The sequence below is a fragment of the Esox lucius genome, chromosome 8 (genome assembly GCF_011004845.1).
Source record: "Esox lucius isolate fEsoLuc1 chromosome 8, fEsoLuc1.pri, whole genome shotgun sequence".
Taxonomy (NCBI): domain Eukaryota; kingdom Metazoa; phylum Chordata; class Actinopteri; order Esociformes; family Esocidae; genus Esox; species Esox lucius.
Genome location: NC_047576.1, coordinates 28,325,672 through 28,348,807, shown reverse-complemented (window position 1 = coordinate 28,348,807; position 23,136 = coordinate 28,325,672). Strand labels below are relative to the sequence as shown.

At 43.1% G+C, this 23,136-nt stretch overlaps 1 protein-coding gene across 4 annotated transcripts in view; it reads left to right on the top strand.

The window, feature by feature from the left end:
- The window catches only part of pde4ba (phosphodiesterase 4B, cAMP-specific a), a 194,904-nt gene that overhangs the window by 155,706 nt on the left and 16,062 nt on the right, over nucleotides 1–23,136 (top strand). For all 4 annotated transcript variants that reach the window (XM_010872402.3, XM_010872405.4, XM_029121476.2 and 1 more), the window contains one exon: nucleotides 22,312–22,424. In XM_010872402.3, coding sequence (XP_010870704.2) covers nucleotides 22,312–22,424 — 113 coding nt within the window. The remainder of the gene's footprint in view (nucleotides 1–22,311; nucleotides 22,425–23,136) is intronic.

The following is a 23,136-nucleotide window of genomic DNA, read 5'->3' as shown; positions in this document are numbered from 1 at the left end:
TTGGGGTTTCTCATTCACCCTGAAGTGGCCATCTGCCAGGGACGTGGTTCCCTCCATGCCGAAAGCTATTCATATTCACACACACACACACACACACAGCTGATCACAAAATTCTGCCTTTTCACTCACGCCCTTCATTAAGAAGTGATGACACTATCAGCCATCTAACCTTCTCATGCTGTTCCTGTCGGCATCAGCAGTGGGTCTAAGCCTGAATACCACGGCCATTTCTCCTTGTGCTCTAACAGCACGTCCACTGAATACCATCCCGGCACACACCGCTGCCTTTTGCCAAGGCAATTATTAGTCCCTGCTGGTGGTCAGACACGGTGTGTGTTCCTGGTCAGGTCTTTTCCTTTCCCTCTTATGGAGAAGGGTCTGGCTGCTGATTATGTCCTCTGACGCAGCCTGGTCTGCTAATATGCAAGCAGATCTCAGGTGGCATTCATGTCTCACGTGTGGGTGAATGAATGTACTTTGAGAATTAAGCTGGCTGGCTGGCTGACCTGAATTAATCCAATAATAACACACTTTCATAGCCTTAAGCGATTTTCTTGTCCAAATATACCTGGTTCTCCGAGGATGAACAAGAATCCATCCCATTTTTTATATGGACGAGCTAAGACATGGGCTGGACAGCTCAGTTGTGAAAGTCCACCCACCCATGTTAGACCCAGGTTCAATTGTTCAAAAGAAGCCAGTTTACATTTCTGTGGTCAATTCTGTTCAGGTAATTGTTGTATTCAACTGCATTGAGATTCTTATAGGCCATCTGCCAGGAGAGGAGCGGAGAGGAGCATGTAGTCCGGTCCTTGTCTCTTCCCTGGTGGCTGTCCTTTTCAATATCATAACGTAGGCCAGTATATCGTCTTCCATGGATCATTGTGGGATGAAGGCACTGATGCTGCTTCTGGTCTGGCATCCTTGTCAGTCCAGTGGCGTGTTTCTCCTCTGATTCCTCTATTGTGTCAATGGCTTCTCTTCCATCATGTTGGTCAGCAGCGTACTGGCAGATTCTGGCCCGACTGTGTAAGTCGAATTAAAAAGATTTCCTTCTGCTTCCAAAATGTGTCTGTTTAAATTGCGTAAGGGGAATAATTTAGTTAGTCTCACTCACCAGTCCATGGCTGCATACATCCACCAGTTGTGAAATTGGGCCTTTCCCTTCACATAATTGGGTGGTGTGGATAATAAACAGACCAGGAAATGATTTCAATTTTCCTGGTATATTATTCTGTTTGGGGAATTGTTATACTCATGTCTTTTCAAAGGCAAACATGGAGAGGCAAAAGGTAAAACAAGGAAATCCAAATGATGAAAACTGATAAGCACAGAAACTAAAGTAGAACTGTTTGAGCGGGTTACTATAGACTATACAGGTGAGGATTGGCCGCAACTGAGAAAAGCTTCTGTGGCGTCACTCTTGGCTAGATTATCCCCCCTGCTGTGAAAGGGAAAAGAAGTGCTCAATCTCTTCCGCATTTGGTACCCTACCTGGAGAAGACCGCTACCAGGGTGAATGGGCCAGCCATGGAACTCCAACGCAATAGATTTCTACATGTGCAGCTGATTCTACTCCATGCACACTGTTTATGTTTCTGATTTACCAGGTGAAATAGTTGTGCTGAGGTAATATTCCTGGTTTAACAGGTGAAATAGCTGTGCTCTGAGAATGTTCCTGGTAGAACAGGTGAAATTGTTGTGCTTGGGCAATGTTCCTGGTAGAACAGGAGAAATTGTTGTGCTTGGGGAATGTTCCTGGTTGAACAGGTGAAATAGCTGTGCTTGGGCAATGTTCCTGGTTTAACAGGTGAAATAGCTGTGCTTGGGCAATGTTCCTGGTTTAACAGGTGAAATAGCTGTGCTTGGGGAATGTTCCTGGTTTAGCAGGTGAAATAGCTGTGCTCTGAGAATGTTCCTGGTAGATCAGGTGAAATTGTTGTGCTTGGGCAATGTTCCTGGTTTAACAGGTGAAATTGTTGTGCTGTGGCAATATTCCTAGTTTAACAGCTGAAATAGCTGTGCTGAGGCAATATTCCTGGTTTAACAGGTGAAATAGTTGTACTGAGGTAATGTTCCTGGTTTAACAGGTGAAATAGCTGTACTGAGGTAATGATCCTGAGTTAGGTGAGATAGCTGTGTTGAGGTAATGTTCCTGCATTAGGTGGGAGGGCTATTTTTAGGTAATGATCCTAACAGGTAAAATACCTGTGCTGAGGTAATGACCTTTTCAAATAGCTATACAGAGGCTATGTCATTGTTATTGTTCCGGTGTGTCATTCTAACCACTGTTGTACACACTAGGTAGCTCATATCTCAGTTGTCCTGACAATATTTTAGAGCATAATCCTGTCTCACTACAAAACAATCAGTGGGGTTTCCTTTGACCCACTACAGTTTGCCTGCAGCGCCAACAGGTCTGTGGACGATGCTATCAATATGGGCCTCCACTAGCTCTTCCAGCAACTCGAAGAACCAAAGACATTTGCAAGAGGATAATGTTTATGGACTTCACAGAAAATACCATCTGAGATGCAGACCAGGTTGTGTCTGGGCAAATAATCTGCAACCAGATCTTACTGCTCTAGTATCCAGTATTGGCCAATAGGTACTCCTGCCTCTAGATGACAGAGAGTTGGGATACAGGCCCATGTCCATCCAACCCAGTATAAACCTTTATATCTGTCCTCTGTGTATTATAAAACAGTCTCTGACAGTTTTTATTTATTCCAGCTCACAGGGCCCAGAAAGAGGGTTATATAGTAGCCAGGCAGAGAGGAGTAAGACCCCATAGAGAGTGTTTATGATTGTCGACTGAGTAAAGCCTTTAGTCTTGCTGACAGGAAGGAAATAGATAAATAGTGCAGTGGCCAGGTTGTCTGCTGTGTTCTGGTAGGCCAGCAGAGACCAGAAACCCTAGAGAGATTATTTATGGCGGTCAACTGTTTAAACTGTTAACTGTCTCCCGGTCTCTGTGTGCTAGAAAGAGAAAAGGGCCAGCTTGGTCTCTGTCTTCTGGCAGGCAAGCAGGTAGAAAAAGCATTGTGAAACTCCAGAGAGACTGGGTGTTTATGGTGGTTAATCCTCCAAACTGGAACTTGTTTCTGATGACCCGGTTTAAGTTACTGTTCCATAAACTGAATAAGTTTGAATTCAACATTGCAAGCATGTTACTTTGATAAATCCTCCTCATGAAAAGTGTGCATTTGGGATGGTGTACTAAACCAAATGTGTGTGTTTAAAAGTGTGTCCTTGTTTTTGTTTTTTATGCAGTGTCTGTCAGTACAGACACATCCCGAGAACTTGAGTTCCCGTAATGGGATAAACAGCTCGGAATTGTGCAGTTCCCGATCAGAGCGGGATAGCTGGACTGTCGTGGGGTCATCCGGAAGTGTGTTCATGTCGCCCCTGGGGGCCTGGCTCTCCAGCAGGGTCTTGTGAACCCAGCCACTCTTGGCTGGGGACTCTCCTCTCTACATAAGAGCCATGTCTCATGGGCTGGAGGCTCCTAGTATTAGTTGATTTTATTCTTTAGTTGAAATTTAGAATCAATTTAGAATAGACTACTCAAGTATGTTATGATGAAGTATACGGTACTTACTGCATCTACCTCTACACTCATCATAGATTGACAACAGAGAAGTGACCACAGTCATTTCAATGGGTATTCATGGAGAGATCTATGACATTAACTTGAGAAAGTGTCAATGAAGCGACGGGGACTTCCTGCTATCCTGTTTTTTTTAATCTTCTCTGTTATACTAGTGCCTTCAAAGGCCAGTCACTGTTGTAGACCATCAGTTAACCTACAGTTACAACTCTGACAGTACTATATTCTGTGACATATTACTGCTCATACCAGCATGACGTCACACTGCCTTGACCTCTCACAGCATGACATAACCCAGCTATTACCTTTAATAGCATGACATAACCCAGCTATTGCCTCTCAAAGCATGTCATCACGCCACGTTCACCCCTCACGGAATGGCATAACACAGCTATTACCTTTAACGGCAGAACATCCCACTGCTATTACCTCTCACTGTTTGGCATAACACTGGTATTACCTGTTAGAGTGTATGATAGTTATTTCTTGATGAAAGATACTGGTGGCTTGATTTGTGTCTGAGATAAAGACTCTTAAGGTGTAAACAGCTGAAAGTCTTAACTGTCTCACTCTACCTTCCCGAGGTTACATTCTACACTTTCCTGACAGATACTCCTGCAGATGATGTCTTGCTCAGTGTGTGTCTCATTAGTGGAATGAGAGGTGAAAACTGGTTCTGCTTTATGTATAAATAGAATCAGAAAAAATATATAATTTTGTCATTGGGGTAGCAGCTAAAACATCTCACACTGGCACCTCAAAAATCACAAGCAACAGCACTTGCTTGACGGAGAGAACAATGATAGTTACCTGGTAAACAACATAATGAGTTTATGCTCCTTCCAGGTCAGGAGGCCAAAGAGCTGCATGCACATGTGTAAAACCTAACCACATTCTGGTCCAGTGACAGTTTCTTGTTAAATAGTGCGAATAGAAAATAGTGTTTAGACATTTTGTAAATGTTATTTACATTAATTTGTTATCTGGTTATTTGTTTTAATCTAAACACGGTCTTATACAGCAAATACACAAAGGAGCTTAAAGTGCTCTATAATCAAAGTATTAACCTTGACACTTCAGGAAAACCCACAGGATGTAGCATTGTCTGGATTACATCCCAAAAATGTCCTTGCAATGTTCTCCTAATACTCACTAACACCACAGAACATAAACCAAATATTATTGGTTTTTCAGTCAACTTAAAAACACAGTGTTCTAGTAATGTAACTTAAATGAAATCTGTTCTGGGAAATCTCTTGCCACATCAGGCAAGGGTTTGCAAGGGTGTATGTTCTGTGAACTATTTCCGGAAGGAGTATTGGCCTACTGTGTATGTGTCACACACTCCCTGTCACCTCACCAAGGGATACAATGAACCTCACAATGTTCTCCTAGAACACTTAAGACATTCAGTCACCTTTCACACAAAATAGTTATTACAGCTTGTATACTGTACCACCAATGTAAGTGTTAGTGTGCATAGTGATTAATGCACTCTGACTAGGCAGATACATACACTGTATTGTAGCCTGAGTTATGTTACTGTTAAATGGTCGCTCCCATCTTGTATAGGTCTGGAGGTGGTATTGGTCCAGAGGGTTGGTGTAGGTCCAGAGGGTTGGTGTAGGTCCAGAGGGTTGGTGTTGGTCTGGAGGTGTTGGTGTTGGTCTGGAGGTGTTGGTCTGGAGGTGTTGGTCTGGAGGTGTTGGTCTGGAGGTGTTGGTCTGGAGGTGTTGGTCTGGAGGTGTTGGTGTTGGTCTGGAGGTGTTGGTCTGGAGGTGTTAGTCTGGAGGTGTTGGTCTGGAGGGGTGGTTGTGTTGGTCTGGAGGGGTGGTTGTGTTGGTCTGGAGGGGTGGTGGTGTTCTGGTCTGGAGGGGTGGTGTTTTTCTGGTCTGGAGGGGTGGTTTTGTTCTGGTCTGGAGGGGTGGTTTTGTTCTGGTCTGGAGGGGTGGTGGTGTTCTGGTCTGGAGGGGTGGTGTTGGATTGGTCTGGAGGGGTGGTGTTGGATTGGTCTGGAGGGGTGGTGTTGGTCTGGTCCTGAGGTATGCTGTGGGTCCCGAGGGTGGTGTTGGTCTTGTGGGGTGGTGTTGGTCTGGATGGGTGGTGTTGGTCTCGAGGGGTGGTGTGGTGTTGGTCTCGAGGGGTGGTGGTGTTATGGTCTGGAGGTGTAGTGTTGGATTGGTCTGGAGGGGTGGTGTTGGATTGGTCTGGAGGGGTGGTGTTGGTCTGGTCCGGAGGGATGCTGTGGGTCTGGAGGGTGGTGTTGGTCTTGTGGGTTGGTGTTGGTCTCGAGGCGTGGGGTGGTGTTGGTCTCGAGGGGTGGTTTGGTGTTGGTCTCAAGGGGTGCTGTTGGTCCGTAGGGGTGGGTGCTGTTGGTCTGGATGGGTGGTGTTGGTCCGGAGGGGTGGTGTGGGTCCGGAGGGGTGGTGTGGTGTTGGTCCGGAGGGGTGGTGTGGTGTTGGTCACAAGGGGTGGTGGTGTTGATCACAAGGGGTGGTGGTGTTGGTCACAAGGGGTGGTGTGGTGTTGGTCACAAGGGGTGGTGTTGGTCTGGAGGGATCGTGCTCTGTTGGTCTGGAGGGGTGGGGTGGTGTTGTGTTGGTGTTGTGGCTGTCTATGACTGGTCCCAAAGTTTTTTTGACCAATGGCTTGTTTTGTCATCGTTCAGAGAGGATGCAATTGTGTTTCCTCTGTACATTGAACTGAGATACCCTTTCTTTCCTTTCCTCTGTACAATATGTCACCTTGGAAAGGTGTTTAAGTGCCAGAAATCTAGAAAACATTACCTCTAACAGGACAAATTGAAAATATATTTTAGCACTCATGGAGCTACAGTAATCCTATTTGTTTATTATAAGCTTTGGAAAGATGTTTATATCCCTCTATGTAGCTTGGCAGCCACCTAGTTCATGTCAGTACCAGGCCCATTTCATACACCAATGGTGACTATCACTACCCACTGTTCTGAGAGAATAACACCACTCTGTCATGCCAGACTCCATCAGTCTTGGCTATCTAATGGACCTTGCTGCCGCCATGAGACAATGTTGTGACAATGTTAAACTAGCGCTAACATCACATTCGCTCCAGCGTTCCCGTCCTCACAAGTCCTGACCGAACACGGGCTGCCAAGGCAACCCTACAGCCTGTCCAAACACTGGCGTCTCCACAATGCGTCACACCTAAAGAAATTCCCTGGAAACATGACCGATGGAGATGTTAGTTAGTGGAAGTGTTGTGGAACGTGTGCAGCAGAAAGCCACAGGGTTGAACCGTGTTGTCCTTTTCTGCTCTGTTCTGACCGCCTAGGGCCAATAACACAGCCTGCCTCTTCTTCCAGTGCGTGGGTGTGTGTCTGTGTGTAATGCAGGGTGTGTCTTTCTCTGTCCAGTGGTGTTTACTCCAATCTGAGGTGTGGAATACCACAGCTTCCTCCTAAACCCCCAGGTCCTGCCCGATGCCCTGCCAACCCCAGAGTTACCTCTTTCATCCTCACTCTGGCATATTTGCTCCCACTCTTGGAGTCAGTATGACATCACCAATAATATTTTTCTGTTTGGCTCGGTATCCAACGAGGACAGACTGTGTACGTTGGCCACGGAACCTTTACGGGTTAGAACAAAACCTCTCTGGCTCTTTACTGTCAGCATCAGTTAGGATGTTTCTGTTAGAATCAACTACTTTACATACCTTCGTCCATCTGCTTTTGGTCCCATACAAAGTTTTCAGAAACTTTTATTCATGGTAATACTTTGAATAGTTTAAAAACGTTTTAGGCCACGGAAATGTTTTGAGTCCTTCTGATACGTGATGGTTATTGAGAGAGAGCCCTCAACAGCCCGAATAAAACTAGCATCAATAAACAATGTCAGCCTATTTGTTATGACGTTAAAGCACTGGTGTAGTTCACGCCACGCATATTCACCTGAGATCCTGGAATTATTACATAATGCTTTCCTTGAAAGTGTTTTCTCCCCTGGAATATGTTTTCGTTATTTCAATGGGTGATGATGACTAATGGTTTGGAGGATGGAACTCATCCTCCGCAGCTCTTCGCTTGCCTAGTTTAGATGGTGCCGAGCACATCCACCCATATTGGATAGATAGATAGGAAACACCTGTCTTCCACATGACCTCTCCAATCTGTGGTGTTTATGGGCCTTTGTCTGTGCGTTCGCTTCTAAGTGTAGAAAATAAAATGCGTAATAGGGGAGTTCTTTAACAAATCATCATGTCAAATAAGATTAGTTACCAACTCTGTCAGATGACCTATGTGGAAACGGCTCTAATATGTAAAAATACTTATATTTTATGAATTGAATGCATTTCCTGTCAACTTCAGTTCACTTTAGTGTATTGTTCGCACATCCAATTTTGGACGGTACATGAGAAGTGGATGTTTTTCTCTTAATTTTTTTTTTTTGAAGTGTTCCAATTGAAATCCTTGTAGTTTTCTGCCCTGAGTGTCTGGTATCGGCTTGGTCTGTACAGTTCTGCTCAGGAATGACAGGCCTTTGCAGTGCAGCGGCTGGGATACGGTATGTCCTACCTCCACCCTCCTACCACCTTACCCTTGTACATCCATGTCTCCAGTGTCACAAACAAGCCCCAACATGAGCTTCCCAGTGAGGGCGGGGTGTGTCCGCCATGTTCTCACTACACAGAGGAGCTATCTTTACACACTGGCCCGCTTGGTACAGAGAGGACGCGACATGGCTCACACCACAGACCGGGACGATTTACACTATGTCTTTCTCATAGAAAAGTCGGCTTGTCTCACTGCCTTGGAATTAGCTGGGGAAATCTAAAACCTTTGCCCGCTACATCATACATGTGTTAGTTTGACTATGTTCTTTAAGGGTCATTGCCCAATGTTTCTGTGAGCAGTCATTCAAAGACTTGTGCATACACCATAGCTTCCTTCTGACGTTTGTGCCATTACAAATCAATAATTAGAAAAATGAATGAGCTGTAACAAATCGCTACTAAAATAAACATGGTCCAAATATGGTCCATTCTATATACTGAAACACTAAATGAATAATGCTTTGATAGGCGTGTGTGTGTGTGTGTGTGTGTGTGTGTGTATTTGTCTGACTTCATACAATAGACAGTACTCACTAAGTATATTTTTCAGACATTTTATGCTTTATTTGACAGGAACATAGTAAAAGATAGAGAATACCTTTTGCTGAATAAGCTGTTGGTTCAATTCGAACCCATGCTTCATCAGTAAATCTGCAACAAATGCAGCAGCTTAGACCGTTAGACTTCCCCAAGTTACCACGCATGTTGTTTGTGTTGTCTTACTAGAGGAGGCAAACATTACCTAGCTAAATGCCCCAGCTAACCTATAATTGAAATTAAACATCCATCCTCTACTGCCTGGGGCAAAATGTTGGCTATAATTGAAGTCCAAATCCCTATTGCCATCCATCATTGTTTCAGAAAGGGCAGCTTTAGCTAACAACCCACTGAAATGCTACAACATCACGACTTCTATGAGAAGTGACTGGTGTAATGCCAAATCCCAATGGACTTTCCTTAAAGGGTGTTTTCTTGGGAAGGAATTTTACAAGGTGTTTTTTAATGTATCAAGGGAGGCCAAATTCTAACTGGCATCCATCCATCAAATTCAATTTCTTACTTTTTAACAGCATCATTCCCTTGACTATTCACTGTTCACAATATGGCGAAGAAGGTCCTATTTCCCTCTTGAGGGGAACACAGTCAGCAAGCTTCACTTAAAGCATTAACAATGTGGGCCATTTTCATAGACAATGATAAATACATGTTGTAACAAATTGATTTTAATATTAACACCCCTTCAATTGTTTCATGCATAACAATTGCGTACATTTAGATATATCCTGAAAAATACACAGCAAGTTCCTGCATCGGTCTTTGACATTTACTAGGATTAACATCAGTTATTACATGATGTTTTCAGTGCTGTAAGTGTACTTTATCTTAAAAATATGAGCGGGTTAATTTCTCAGTGTTGTGGTGCAAATGTTGCGCTACCACCATGTCTGGTTGTCTAGCTAATGCTGATGGCTCTCATTAATATTGCTTGGTGATAAACTAACTTTCCGAGGATAAATTATTCCACAATTGTTTGCTGTGCTTGCCATCATCCGTCAAACAAACAGTTTCACTAATTCTGACTATGCTCTTCAATAATAACAATATTATCACATTTGTTCAACAATCCTTGGAAAAATCTGTTTTGTTTTATGGTTTTAGTGAAGCTGGGTTGCTCCAGCTGTCAAATCGACCATTCTGCACAGTATTGCAATGTTTTTATTGAGAGTGACCGTATGCTCACTGACTCTTTCAAAATCAGGATAATTCACCTGTGTATTTTGACATCAGAGAAAGCACTGTGAAATAGCATTACTTGTTTTGAAATCTTTTTTTTTTCTCCAACATTCCATTCCCAGCTTTGGGACAAACCTGAACCTCACTTCAGTACATTACAGCAGAAATCACTGCTGGGTACATGTCACAATGTTGGCCACCATTTACCTGGATATTTGTGTGACATAAAACTGTACTTTATTGTATGTTATGTACCATTTTGTTCAATAATGAACTTAATCTATTTAATATTATAAGACGTTCAACATAGATGTCAAGACAGCTTAACCACCATTTTTAATAAAAACAACATATATGGACAAAGATTAGTGGACCATGGCAGATTAATGACAGATTTGGCAAGCTAATGACAGATTTGGCTAGCTAACAGCTGCTACCTTTTAGTACATAACTTGTTTTTATATAGTGATCTCATAATATGACTTGACTTGCTTGCCGGCTATGCGAGATGACTGTAACTATACTAGAAAGAGTTTCATCTAAAAATATAGGCAAATTGCCAATATTAAGCTCTTCACGAAAGTCACTTCCAATTAACCTGAATTGTTAGATTGGTTTCCATCGTTGTTGTTGGCCGAGTAAAAACTCTCTAACGTATGTGCCAGCAGATATGTTCTGGTTAAGCAAGCACTGTGATATAAACAAACGGCTTGGTGAGATGTGCATCAGAGAACACACGTCTATACCTTCAACTCTCTCAAGCTTGGTGTGGATGATGCAAATCCATAATTGTAAATAGTACACCGTAAAATAAGGGGGTCTAGCAATTCAAGACGCTACCATTCAGTGCATATCTACTGATGCAACATGGGTTTGAATCTGCCCCACAGCTATTTCAGGACACTCTCTTCTGTTGTTCCCTCTGTCTCATAAACCATAGAAATGGCTAAATATATTCTATAAACAATTGGGAGGAGAGACAATTCGTAAAAAAGATTTTACAGTTAAATTTTCATTGTGTTAATGTACCATCCAGCAAAGCTCACCTGTTGCTATGAAATACTTTAAAAACACTGGTTTTCATTCTTCAAAAATGTTACTCCGCTCCAGTTTTTTGTTGTACTCCATGTCAGGTTTTGGTGTGTATCCTGCCCTAAAACAGGTTCTGAAGCTGGAAGCATGCACCCAGTAAGTATTTGAGTTATGCCATTGACGTCAGTACAGTCATAAAGTAGATGGCTGCCCTTCCCCTCTAGTATTCCCCTGCCAGCAGCAGTCCTGTTCAGCCATATGGTTCAGTCTTATGGCTCAAAGTCTCATAGGCAGAATTTTTTTTTGCCAAAAATGAAATTCCCCTTTCAGGTTTAAAGAACTGGTTGGGTATTTTCGGTTCCTTTTTTCAATAAAGGCAATGAAGGGTACACCTTTTCGTTTTTTTTTACTTCCTCTTTAACTGGCACAATGTAAGGAACTGCGTGCCTATTTTATTTGTTTTGGTTGTTATAGTATTTAAACTTTATTTAATCAGGAAGTCTAATTAACATAAAGAATGTCTTCAGAACTGGCAACAGAATGCAGCTAGGGAAGGATTTACACCAAGCTTAATGCTAAAAGTATTTAACTGTTAAGCTGATAAAGTCCTAATTGGATAAGGAGTTCCAATTTTGCACTCATTTGTATACACACACACACACACACACACAGATGTTTGTAGAGGTCAGTTAGTATGCTGTGATTTGGTCTTCAGATGTCCACAGAGACACTGATCCACCACTGGATGGAAAAACACTTTCTCACAGATCTGTAAAGGCTTACAAACGTCCTTGTCAGCCCTCACACTTTCCCACTCTTCATATCACTCAATACAGCTCTGCCCTGCTGGCTCCGGAGGACAAGTGACACTAGAAGTAACCGTTAAGGCTAATATCCCCACTGGCTCCTGGAGTTGGAATGAAGACACATGTCTGGCTGAACACCAACAGATGACTCAGCCCTCTTCTGTGACATGTTCATCTTTACAATCCCAGCACAGCCTAGCAACCCCTAGTCCCTCCAGGCCTAATGGCAGTTATATTTAGGAAAAACAGCGACCAGCTCGATTATTCTCCCTGATCCGTTAAAGTACGGCAATTTGGATAACAAGATTCCTGTCATCGTATGTCCATTCCTAATGGGGTCTGCCGAAAATCAGAAAAAAAACGTGGCGTGTAGTTGTGTGTTTCTGTCTGCATGTAAGAGTAACAGTGTCTGTATGTACATGCATGGTTGTATGAAGAGGAGGGAATAGAGGTAGGCTCATCTAAGTGCTGAGAGGAGACCAGAGAGTGAGAGGAGCCGGAGGGGCTTGGAGGGTGAGGGGGTCTTCATTAGATTGCATAGCTGCATTATTCGGGGTTGTTGCATGCCACCGCCAATGAACATCATTCCCGTGGTTTGGTTGTTCCTGCTCCGAGGTGTTCCCTAGTAAATGTCCGGCCTGTTTACTAAAATATCTGGCGGGCTGTGAAGACTGAGCAGAGCGAGAGAGGGACAGGGAGAGCAGTGTTACAGCAAGAATGGAGGCTCACAAGCAAACACACACATGCGCACGGTCTGAGGCAATCAGTGCACTTTTGTGAACAACCTGATTTAGAACCATAATTACCAAGTCTTCATGTGTATCCCTGCTCAAGGAGATCACGACATTTTCAAGTCAGGTCGTCAAAAGGTACTGCAGGTAGCGGCTTTGAAAACTGGACACTGGAAGACAGTGAACACTGTCGCAGTGAAGTTTAAACTTTCTTTGGGAATGGAGGGATGGGTGTGAAACGTGTTGCATATTAAAATCCAATGCTAGGTTAAACCATTAGCACAGCTTTTCCCAGTGTTTTTATCTTACTGATTTTTTAAGCCTTTTCCAAACCTTAGCACTGAAACACTGGGACAGTATCCCTAAACCGTATCCCTAACCTATACTCTTAACACTACTTTACAGTGGACAGGGTTGCAGTTTGATGGAGTTCTGTTTTATTTTTGGATTTATCAAACAAAATTATATCTAAACTTAACTACCTTCCCTATACAGTAGATCTTTATGTCCCTACAAAAACGGTTTCTCTTGGATATGCAGTGTCTTTCTGTCCCATTGTTATAATCTGTTTTGGCCAGTTGAATTAAAATATTTTAACTGATAATTTAACTAATGTTAGAAGTGAGATGAAGAAATAAAATAGTGAGGATTATATGCTTAACAATGACTCGCATACACTCTCGTAACAGTGATGACATGCTCCTAACGATGACACCCATACACTCTCTTAGCGGTAATGCCCATCTTGGTATTGTGTTATCCAAAAAACAGTTTACACAACATTGGTTTACACAATGATGATTTGCACAATTGTTATTTTTGTATTTGGAAATGTACAAAGCTCAAGAACTAAAACTATTAGTCAATGAATACAATAAACATGTCAGACAGAGGTTGAGCCTCAAATGGCCTGGCCTGACCAGGTAGGGCCTTCACTCCAGTATGTTGTGAGGACCACTAAATTGGGCATGTACAGACTTATAGTAGACAGCTGTCAGGCTAAGAGGGATACTCAAATGTGTAAACCAGGTGGTTGGAATCCTGAATGCTAATGGTCTGAAAGCTGTGTTATTTAAACCACATACCACAAATATTACCAATATTTTTTACAGGTCCAATTGCATTGGTAAGCACTATATACATGTAGCAGGATGTGACATAGTGCATAAGAACTGTGGTCATTTACCACACCATCTCGTACATTATTAGTTAAATATACAACACATCGGTGGTCCTGCCTGGTAGTCCCTGTTGGACATGGTACACTAAACGCCGAGGTTTCCAACAGGTCCAGCTACTGGTATCTACTGGTATCTACTTGTTTAATTTGTTATAATATCTGTGTGAAACAGCAGTTGTAAAGTACATATTAATCCAAGACAGACACATTCCTGTTTTGTGAGATGTGCAATAAAAGGGCCAGATGTGCTATTAAAGGGGAATAACACATAAACCTTTTTTCTTCTTCATCCAAACCTACAAAAATGTCTGCTGATGTAAATGAATCATTGATATGGACTCAGAATATCGGTTCTATAATATTCTATTCTTCTATGAATAACTGTAATGGGAATAACCAAGAAAATCCTAAACTATGGGAAACGAAACAACCCATCACTTTAGAAAGTTTTCAACAGAATTCTAGAAAACAATCTAATAGAAGGGGCCCAGCTTTAAAGTCAGTTAGTTGAAGTACTTCATATAATAAGAACCCAGGGTGAAAGCTTTAGGGAAGAGAAGAAAGTTCCTTCTTAAAAGAAAAGCTTGCAACATGTTTGTATTTCAAGTAGCTCTTAAACCCAAAAAGGTTGAAGACCCCTTGTGAACACCATCTGGGAGGAGCATTTTCTCTCCTCTCAACCACTCACTGTTCTTTGAATAGTTGTTCACCTTAAGGTCCTGTAGAGAAGCTCAGATATTATGTCTCAGATCATTCTCCTTCATTTGCCAATCATCTGGTGCTGTAAAGAAATTACTGTTGCAATGCTGATGAGCAAGACAGATTTCATCAGAATATTGTAAAGATCTCTGGTAGAAATGGAGTAGAAAGTGTGTTTGTGTGTTCGTGCATGCGTGCAAGAAAGTAACAGAGATGAGCCCTGGAGGACCAGTTTCCTGTTTTCCATCCTCCTCAGGGAGCACTGGAGGAGTTCTTACAGTGGGACATCTGTCCTGTGTTTTCTAGGCCTTAGTTGTCAGTTATGTGAATACCGTTCTTCAGTGATTTGAAAACTGGTTGCCAGTAATATTAACGTTGTTTGTCATTGAAGTGAAAGCTGGTCATCAGGTACGTGAAAGCTGGTAGCCGGTGATGTGAAAGCTGGTAGCCAGTGACATGAAAACACAGTGATATTAACTCTGTTTGTGAAAACTGGTTGTCTGGGAGGTGAAAGCTTGTAATCAGGGACGTGAAAGCTGGTGGCCAGGGACGTGAAAGCTGTTGGCCAGGGACGTGAAAGCTGTTGGCCAGGGACGTGAAAGCTGTTAGCCAGTGACGTGAAAGCTGTTAGCCAGTGACGTGAAAGCTGTTAGCCAGTGACGTGAGAGCTGTTTGCCAGTGACGTGAGAGCTGTTTGCCAGTGACGTGAAAGCTGGTAGTCAGTGACGTGAAAACACGTCAGTGATATTAACGCTGTTTGTCTGGGATGTGAATGCTGGTCGTCGGGGATGTGAACGCTGGTTGTCGGGATGTGAAGACTTTTCTATGATGTAGCTTAATGGTTGATGGTGAAATTTAGCCACCAGCCCCCTCATCTCACATCCTCTACCAGAAAATGAGTAGGTCTCAACGAAGCGTCTCTGTTGTCACACGCACACAGACACACACAGACCATAGTCTACCACTCCCTGCAGGGTTCAACATTAACGATGGCCCACTGGCCCAGGGCCAGTAAGACCAAACGTCGGGCTTGTAAACAAAGACAGCCACTGCCCCATATGGGCCAGTTCTCGATATCCCCATTTAAATTAATAGAATCATATTAAAACTTTTGCTTGTCGTCTTCCTCACGCTTCCCGCTTAAATTTGTTCTTGCAATAAAATGTGTCTGTATCGCTTCTTCTCCCCCCTCCGGAAGGTACAGTACTGGTGTCGTCTTTTTGACCAATAATAATCAATGGCTCGTCTGTTTTGACCAATCATAGTTCATAGTGCATTCTATAGCGCAGGGGCGTCAAACCGGTTCCACGGAGGGCCGAGTGTCTGCAGGTCTTTGGGTTTTCCTTTAAATTGGTTCCCAGGTCAGACCTGAACAACCAGGTGGGGGTAGAAATTAACCAATTAGTGAACTCATTAATCAATCAGGTACAAGGTGAGAGCGAAAACCTGCAGACACTCGGCCCTCCGTGGAACCGGTTTGACACCTGTGCTATAGCGGGACCCAAACATGGCATCGTATGAGGCAAAGCGAATATGATAATTTTTGTTTTCGTGGAAAGAATCTTTTCCGTGGGATGAAAACAATAATGGCAAGAGACAACATGTTCTGCTGTACATTTTGTGCATTCCTGACGAAAACCGATAAGGCAGGGTCATGTTAAAAAATTAACGAACAACTACCGAAAACAAGCTCTTAAGTCAATAGGCTGCACCATGCAATGAATGTCTGCCTGCTTCGATGAATGAGGTGGCATGTGGCCAAACTGAATAACTTATTACACCCACCTACAATGTTGTGAAGAGGTATAAACCATTCACTATGTCGCCGTATAGATGTAACCTTAAATATATTAACTCAAGTATTTTATTATCAAGCTTTTATATTTCACATCAAAGGCAGGTTTCTTCATGAAAATATGATAATGATATTTATAGTAATGTTTTGATAAATTATTCTTTTTTTTAATAAATATCTTATGTAAACAGCAATTGCTTGTATCAGCTCATGTGTCACATCACATGCAAAACTGTGGTATAAATCAATATTATGCAATATTTACATTCAATACTTCTGTACAATACAATTGTATTTAAAAATAAATTATTGGACCCTGCTTCCTGGGTCTGACAAACATTTTTGGTTTAATAAAAACCTGACTGTATCGTAATAGCCACAAACATTATTTTTTGGCAACAGTTTGAGGAAAGCCCATTCCGGTTCCTATTTGTTCCCCCCTGCACAATTGAACACCTTTGGGATGATTTGTCACACTGACTGCAAGCCAGAACTACACTCACATAAAGGATTATTAGGAACACCTGTTCAATTTCTCATTAATGCAATTATCGAATCAACCAATCACATGGCAGTTGCTTCAATGCATTTAGGGGTGTGGTCCTGGTCAAGACAATTTCCTGAACTCCAAACTGAATGTCAGAATGGCGAAGAAATGTGATTTAAGCGAAAATGCCTTGTTGATGCTAGAGGTCAGAGGAGAATGGGCCGACTGATTCAAGCTGATAGAAGTTATAACCGAGGTATGCAGCAAAAGCATTTGTGAAGCAACAACAAGCACAACCTTGAGGCGGATGGGCTACAACAGCAGAAGACCCCACCGGGTACCACTCATCTCCACTACAAATTGGAAAAAGAGGCTACAATTTGCATGAGCTCACCAAAATTGGACAGTTGAAGACTGGAAGAATGTTGCCTGGTCTGATGAGTCTCGATTTCTGTTGAGACATTCAGATGGTAGAGTCAGAGTTTGGCGTAAACAGAATGAAAACATGGATCCATCATGCCTTGTTACCACTGTGCAGGCTGGTGGTGGTGGTGTGATGGTGTGGGGGATGTTTTCTTGGAACACTTTAGGCCCCTTAGTGCCAATTGGGCATGGTTTAAATGCCACGGCCTACCTGAGCATTGTTTCTGACCATGTCCATCCCTTTATGACCACCATGTACCCATCCTCTGATGGCTACTTCCAGCAGGATAATGCACCATGTCACAAAGCTTGAATCATTTCAAATTGGTTTCTTGAACATGACAATGAGTTCACTGTACTGAAATGGCCCCCACAGTCACCAGATCTCAACCCAATAGAGCATCTTTGGGATGTGGTGGAACGGGAGCTTCGTGCCCTGGATATGCATCCCACAAATCTCCATCAACTGCAAGATGCTATCCTATCAATATGGGCCAACATTTCTAGAGAATGCTTTCGGCACCTTGTTGAATCAATGCCACGTAGAATTAAGGCAGTTCTGAAGGTGAAAGGGGGTCAAACACAGTATTAGTATGGTGTTCCTAATAACCCTTTAGGTGAGTGTAATTTGCCCAACATAAGTGCCTGACCTAACTAATGCTCAGCAATGTTCCAATATTTAGTGGAAAACCTTCTGTGAAGAGTGGAGGCTGCTATCAGCAAAGGGATGCATCAATTCCATATGAATGCCCCTGATTTTTTAAGGATATGTTCAAAAGCAGGTGTTCATAAACATTTGGCCATGTAGTATATTCCGTTCTTCTGTCTGGTTTGGTTTTTAACTCCTTTTTGGAAGGAGGTCTTATATTTGTGTGAATGGGTGTTAATATATTGTTGGTGTGTCTATGTACCTTTAGGTCCAAACATATTCGGACACGGACACAGTTTTCATAATTTTGGCTCTGTAGGCCACCATAATGGATTTGAAATAAAACAACCGAGATGCAATTGAAGTGCAGACTTTCAGCTTTAATTCAATGGTTGAACAAAAATATTGTTTGAAAAGTTAAGGAATTGCAACAATTTTCATACACAGTCCCCTTATTTCATGGGTTGCTTTCGCAGTATGTTTTGGTCATTGTCCATTTGTAAAGTAATCAACTTGGCTGAATTTGGCTGAATCTGAGCAGACAATATATCCCTGTACACTTCAGAATTCATCCAGCTGCTTCTGTCTTCTGTCACATCATCAATAAACACTAGTGTCCCAGTGCCTTTATAAGTCATACATGGCAATGCCATCACACTGCCTCCACCATGTTTTACAGAGGATGTGGTATGCTTTGGATCATGAGCCATTCCAAACCTTTTCCATACTTTTTTCTTCCCATCATTCTGTTACTGGTTGATCTTAGTTTCATGTTTCCAAAAGATGCTGTTCCAGAACTGGGCTGGCTTTTTTAGATGTTTTTTTGGCAAAGTCTAATCATTAGCAGGTTTACTTAGGAAGGTTATACCTGCCATTAAGATTAGACAAATTGTCTGGTTGAGTCTTAACCATATGGGTGTCTGGGAACACATCATGCCAATATCAAAACCTATCAGAACCCCTCAGAAGATTATTGATGCCAGCGGGGGATTACAAAGCCATTTCCAAGTAAGTTGATGCACATCATCCTACTGTCCAACGGACCATCTACAAATGGAGAAGATACCAAGCCATTGGGAATCTACATAAGACAGATTCAGCTTGTATCTGTGTACGAGTGTCTTTACCATTTGCATACTTATGTGTGTTTATGTGTAGGAGTTGGTGTGTGTTTCCTGGCTTTAAGCCCCTGCATGCCAGATGGGGTCTGAGGTACTGATCACAATTTTCCTTGTCACTGTGTGAGTGTGAGGAGAAGAGGCAGTGGAAACCCCCCTATTACGTCTGTGTGGTGAGCTAGACTTACTGGGCCTTTTCACAGCTGCTTCCTCAGCCCAGACCCACTGATGTCAGCTTAGCCCTGGGCCAGACCTACTGTATAACAGCCTCACAGAGCAGATATTTTACAGAGCACTGGAACGCCACCCTATCCTTAGTGGAGAGAAACTATCAACAAACTCCCAGAATCAACTGTGCTATTTGCCTTATGGGATATGGAATGCAAAATCAAAATATTATCTAGCCTTTCCAATGACAAAAAAAAGTGTTGTTTTCTTAGTCTAATGACAAACATCTGTAGGGGAATAATCCATGTTACAGTTGATAGTAACACACATCTAATTTGATACACATTTATGTGATTGTAATGTATACTGTTTGAACTGGGCCGGCCTGGAGTCATTATTATGTGTTAAGCTTTTTGGAACAATCAGCTCTTTTGATCCAGCAGTAGGCTTTCTGGTGAACTCATATTAGCATGTTTACAAATACCGACATCTCTGTTGTGGCTCAACAGCAACAATTCATGTGCCTTGGTTGAGGCTGACCTATAGTGACAGTGTTTGGTTTTTCCTGCTCTTATAAGGCAGACAAGTTGGACAGGGTGTTGAGGCCCCCTGTAGCTCATTGGGTAGAGCATTGGAGTTGGCTGTGCTAGGGTTGTGGGTATGATTCCACTAGCCCCAGTAGAACACAGTGTGAAAATGTATGCACACATTATACTTCGCTCTTGGTTAAGATCGTCCGCTATGACATATATCTATATGTATACACAGTGGGGAGAACAAGTATTTGATACACTGCTGATTTTGCAGGTTTTCCTACTTACAAAGCATGTAGAGGTCTGTATCATAGGTACACTACAACTGTGAGAGACGGAATCTAAAACAAAAATCCCACAAATCACATTGTATGATTTTTAAATAATTAATTTGCATTTTATTGCATGACATAAGTATTTGATCACCTACCAATCAGTAAGAATTACGGCTCTCACAGACCTGTTAGTTTTTCTTTATGAAGCCCTCCTGTTCTCCACTCATTACCTGTATAAACTGCACCTGTTTGAACTCGTTACCTGTATAAAAGACACCTGTCCACACAACAACCTCTCCACAATGGCCAAGACCAGAGAGCTGTGTAAGGACATCAGGGATAAAATTGTAGACCTGCACAAGGCTGGGATGGGCTACAGGACAATAGGCAAGCAACTTGGTGAGAAAGCAACAACTGTTGACGCAATTATTAGAAAATGGAAGACGTTTAAGATGACGGTCAATCTCCCTCGGTCTGGGGCTCCATGCAAGAGCTCACCTCGTGGGGCATCAATGATCATGAGGAAGGTGAGGGATCAGCCCAGAACTACACGGCAGTACCTGGTCAATGACCTGAAGAGAGCTGGGAACACAGTCTCAAAGAAAATCATTAGTAACACACTGCGCTGTCATGGATTAAAATTCTACAGCGCACGCAAGGTCCCTCTGCTCAAGCCAGCGCATGTAAGATCATTGAAGATGGGTTGTGGCTGGGTCTTCCAACATGACAACGACCCGAAACACACAGCCAGGGCAACTAAGGAGTGGCTCCGTAAGAAGCATCTCAAGGTCCTGGAGCGGCATAGCCAGGCTTCAGACCTGAACACAATAGAAAATCTTTGGAGGGAGCTGAAAGTCTGTATTGCCCAGCAACAGCCCCAAAACCTGAAGGATCTGGAGAAGGTCTGTATGGAGGAGTGGGCCAAAATCCCTGCTGCAGTGTGTGCAAACCTGGTCAAGAACTACAGGAAACGTATGATCTCTGTAATTACAAACAAAGGTTTCTGTACCAAATATTAAGTTCTGCTTTTCTGATGTATCAAATACTTATGTCATGCAATAAAATGCAAATTAATTACTTAAAAATCATACAATGTGATTTTCTGGATTTTTGTTTTAGATTCCATCACTCACAGTTGAAGATTACCTATGATAAAAATTACAGACTTCTACATGCTTTGTAAGTGGGAAAACCTGCAAAAGCGGCAGTGTAACAAATACTTGTTCTCACCACTGTATATATAAATATCAAATTGCCTATGGCACATGCTAATGTCACCAATGTAGCCTAAACACTGCAAGTTTGACTGACTCCTGAGAAAATAGCGACAGACAATATCCTGACATACAGCTGGTGGACAGCAGTACTGTTTGTATTGAGAGCAGTACTGTGTGTATTGTGAGCAGTACTGTGTGTATTGTGAGCAGTACTGTGTGTATTGAGAGCATCATCATGTGCATTGGGAACAGTATTACTATACAGTATTAGTATACAGCACCCGAGTCCCCTCTGATCCTCCAGTACTCTGCTCCTGGGTTTCCTCCCACACCGGCCCTTACAGGTGGGAAGGACTGCGTTTCAAAAATACCCAGCAGCCTCAGTCCCTCTTCTTTCTCGTAGCAGGGCGGGAGAACGCCCCTGTCTCTCTCATGTTTGGCAGGGCAAACACTCGCTCCCCTTTGATGGCTGAGAGATCAGAGCGGGGGTAACATTCTACGCCGCCACGCTAAGGCCGCTACCACCGCAGGTCTGCTGTAGTATGCCGTGTTATGCTGCGGCAGCTAGGAGACCCAGAACACACAGCCAAGCAAAAAGGCACAAGGCTGGCCTGTGTGTGTGTCTGGGAAAGGGCAACAGACCCCCCTCGCCCTTCCACCACCTTCCTCTGCGATCCTATGCATCCCAGCCCTACCGCAGTCAGACCTGGACACATCTCACTGAATCTGATCTGTGCTTTTTCCTATGTGAGGACTTGGATGTTTTTGTAATATACGTCTCAGATACGGAGAGATGTATCGCATAGCCTTTGGTGTCCTAAGTAAAAGAGTTTACGATGGTAAGGTGATTTGAGTTGAGCAGTGTCTGTTTCCCTGAGATGGGTCCGGTTTCCTGGTTCATGTAAATGACTTGGGGGTGGGGAGGTTGTGCGCTGCATCTGAGTGACTGAAGAAAAGAAAAAAAAATAGATCTCAGAGTCAGTCAGTCAGTCAGTCAGCCAGTCAGCCAGAGAGGCAGTTTCACAGAAAGAGACGGTTCAGCAGTTGTGGCTTCCTACTCTGCTCTCTGTTAGCGCTCATGACTAGCCGTTAGCGCTAGCCATTAGCCTTAATTAGCTCTTGTCTATGATGAAGGAGCCTTGTGGCCGTGTGCCCCATGTGGCACCGCCGGGCTCCACTGTCATGCAACAGGCCCCCTGCCAATCACTCCTGCCTTGCTCACCCTACCCCGTTGACCACTGCTCTGTGTCTGTGTGCCATTTGACAGACGAGTCGTACCAGAAGTTGGCCATGGAAACCATGGAGGAGTTGGACTGGTGTCTGGACCAGCTGGAGACCATCCAGACCTACCGCTCTGTCAGCGACATGGCCTCCAACAAGGTAGGACCCAAACTTCCTGTATGGACACCACACAGCCATTAACACAGCCTTTCAAGTCTGACTGCAACTTGTGCAGCATCCCAAATATCATGGTGCTTTGTTTTGTTAATCTATATGTGCTGCTGAAGCACTGTTCATTTTAGAAGGGAAAACTGAACCTACAATATAAACTATAGACCCAGAGGTTACTGCAAGACTGACCGTCAAGCTTGTATTCAACTGTTTGAAGCTTCAACTTGAAGTTGACCCGTTGATATCATACTTTAAGTATTCCAAGTCAAGTGAAGTTGTGAATGTAGATTACGAGGGAACCCCCTCATCTCAAAAGTGTTTGTCTTGGTATTTTCTAGTCAAACCTTAACAAGGGGGTTGTAGAAGTGTATTACTGTGTGCTAACATCAGGCAGCCAGTGGTCAGCAGTGTACTTGGACAGTTAAGGGCCCTCTCATGCCGGTGTTAGGACATGTCGTGGCTGTGAATAGTGTACAGTAAGTGTTAAGGGCCTGTGGGTCTCTTCGTGTCTGGACTGTGCTGGGGTCTGCACGTCTTTGCCTGGGTCTGTATGTAGTCTATGGCTGAAAGATGTTGTGTTATGTAAGAACTGGAACGCCAAAAGCTCTGCACATATTTCAGTGATAGGTTTGTGGAAGATGAGCGGATGTCAAAGATGTAGATGCCAAAGGCTGTAAACGTTTGTTTCCGCTGTGTTGTT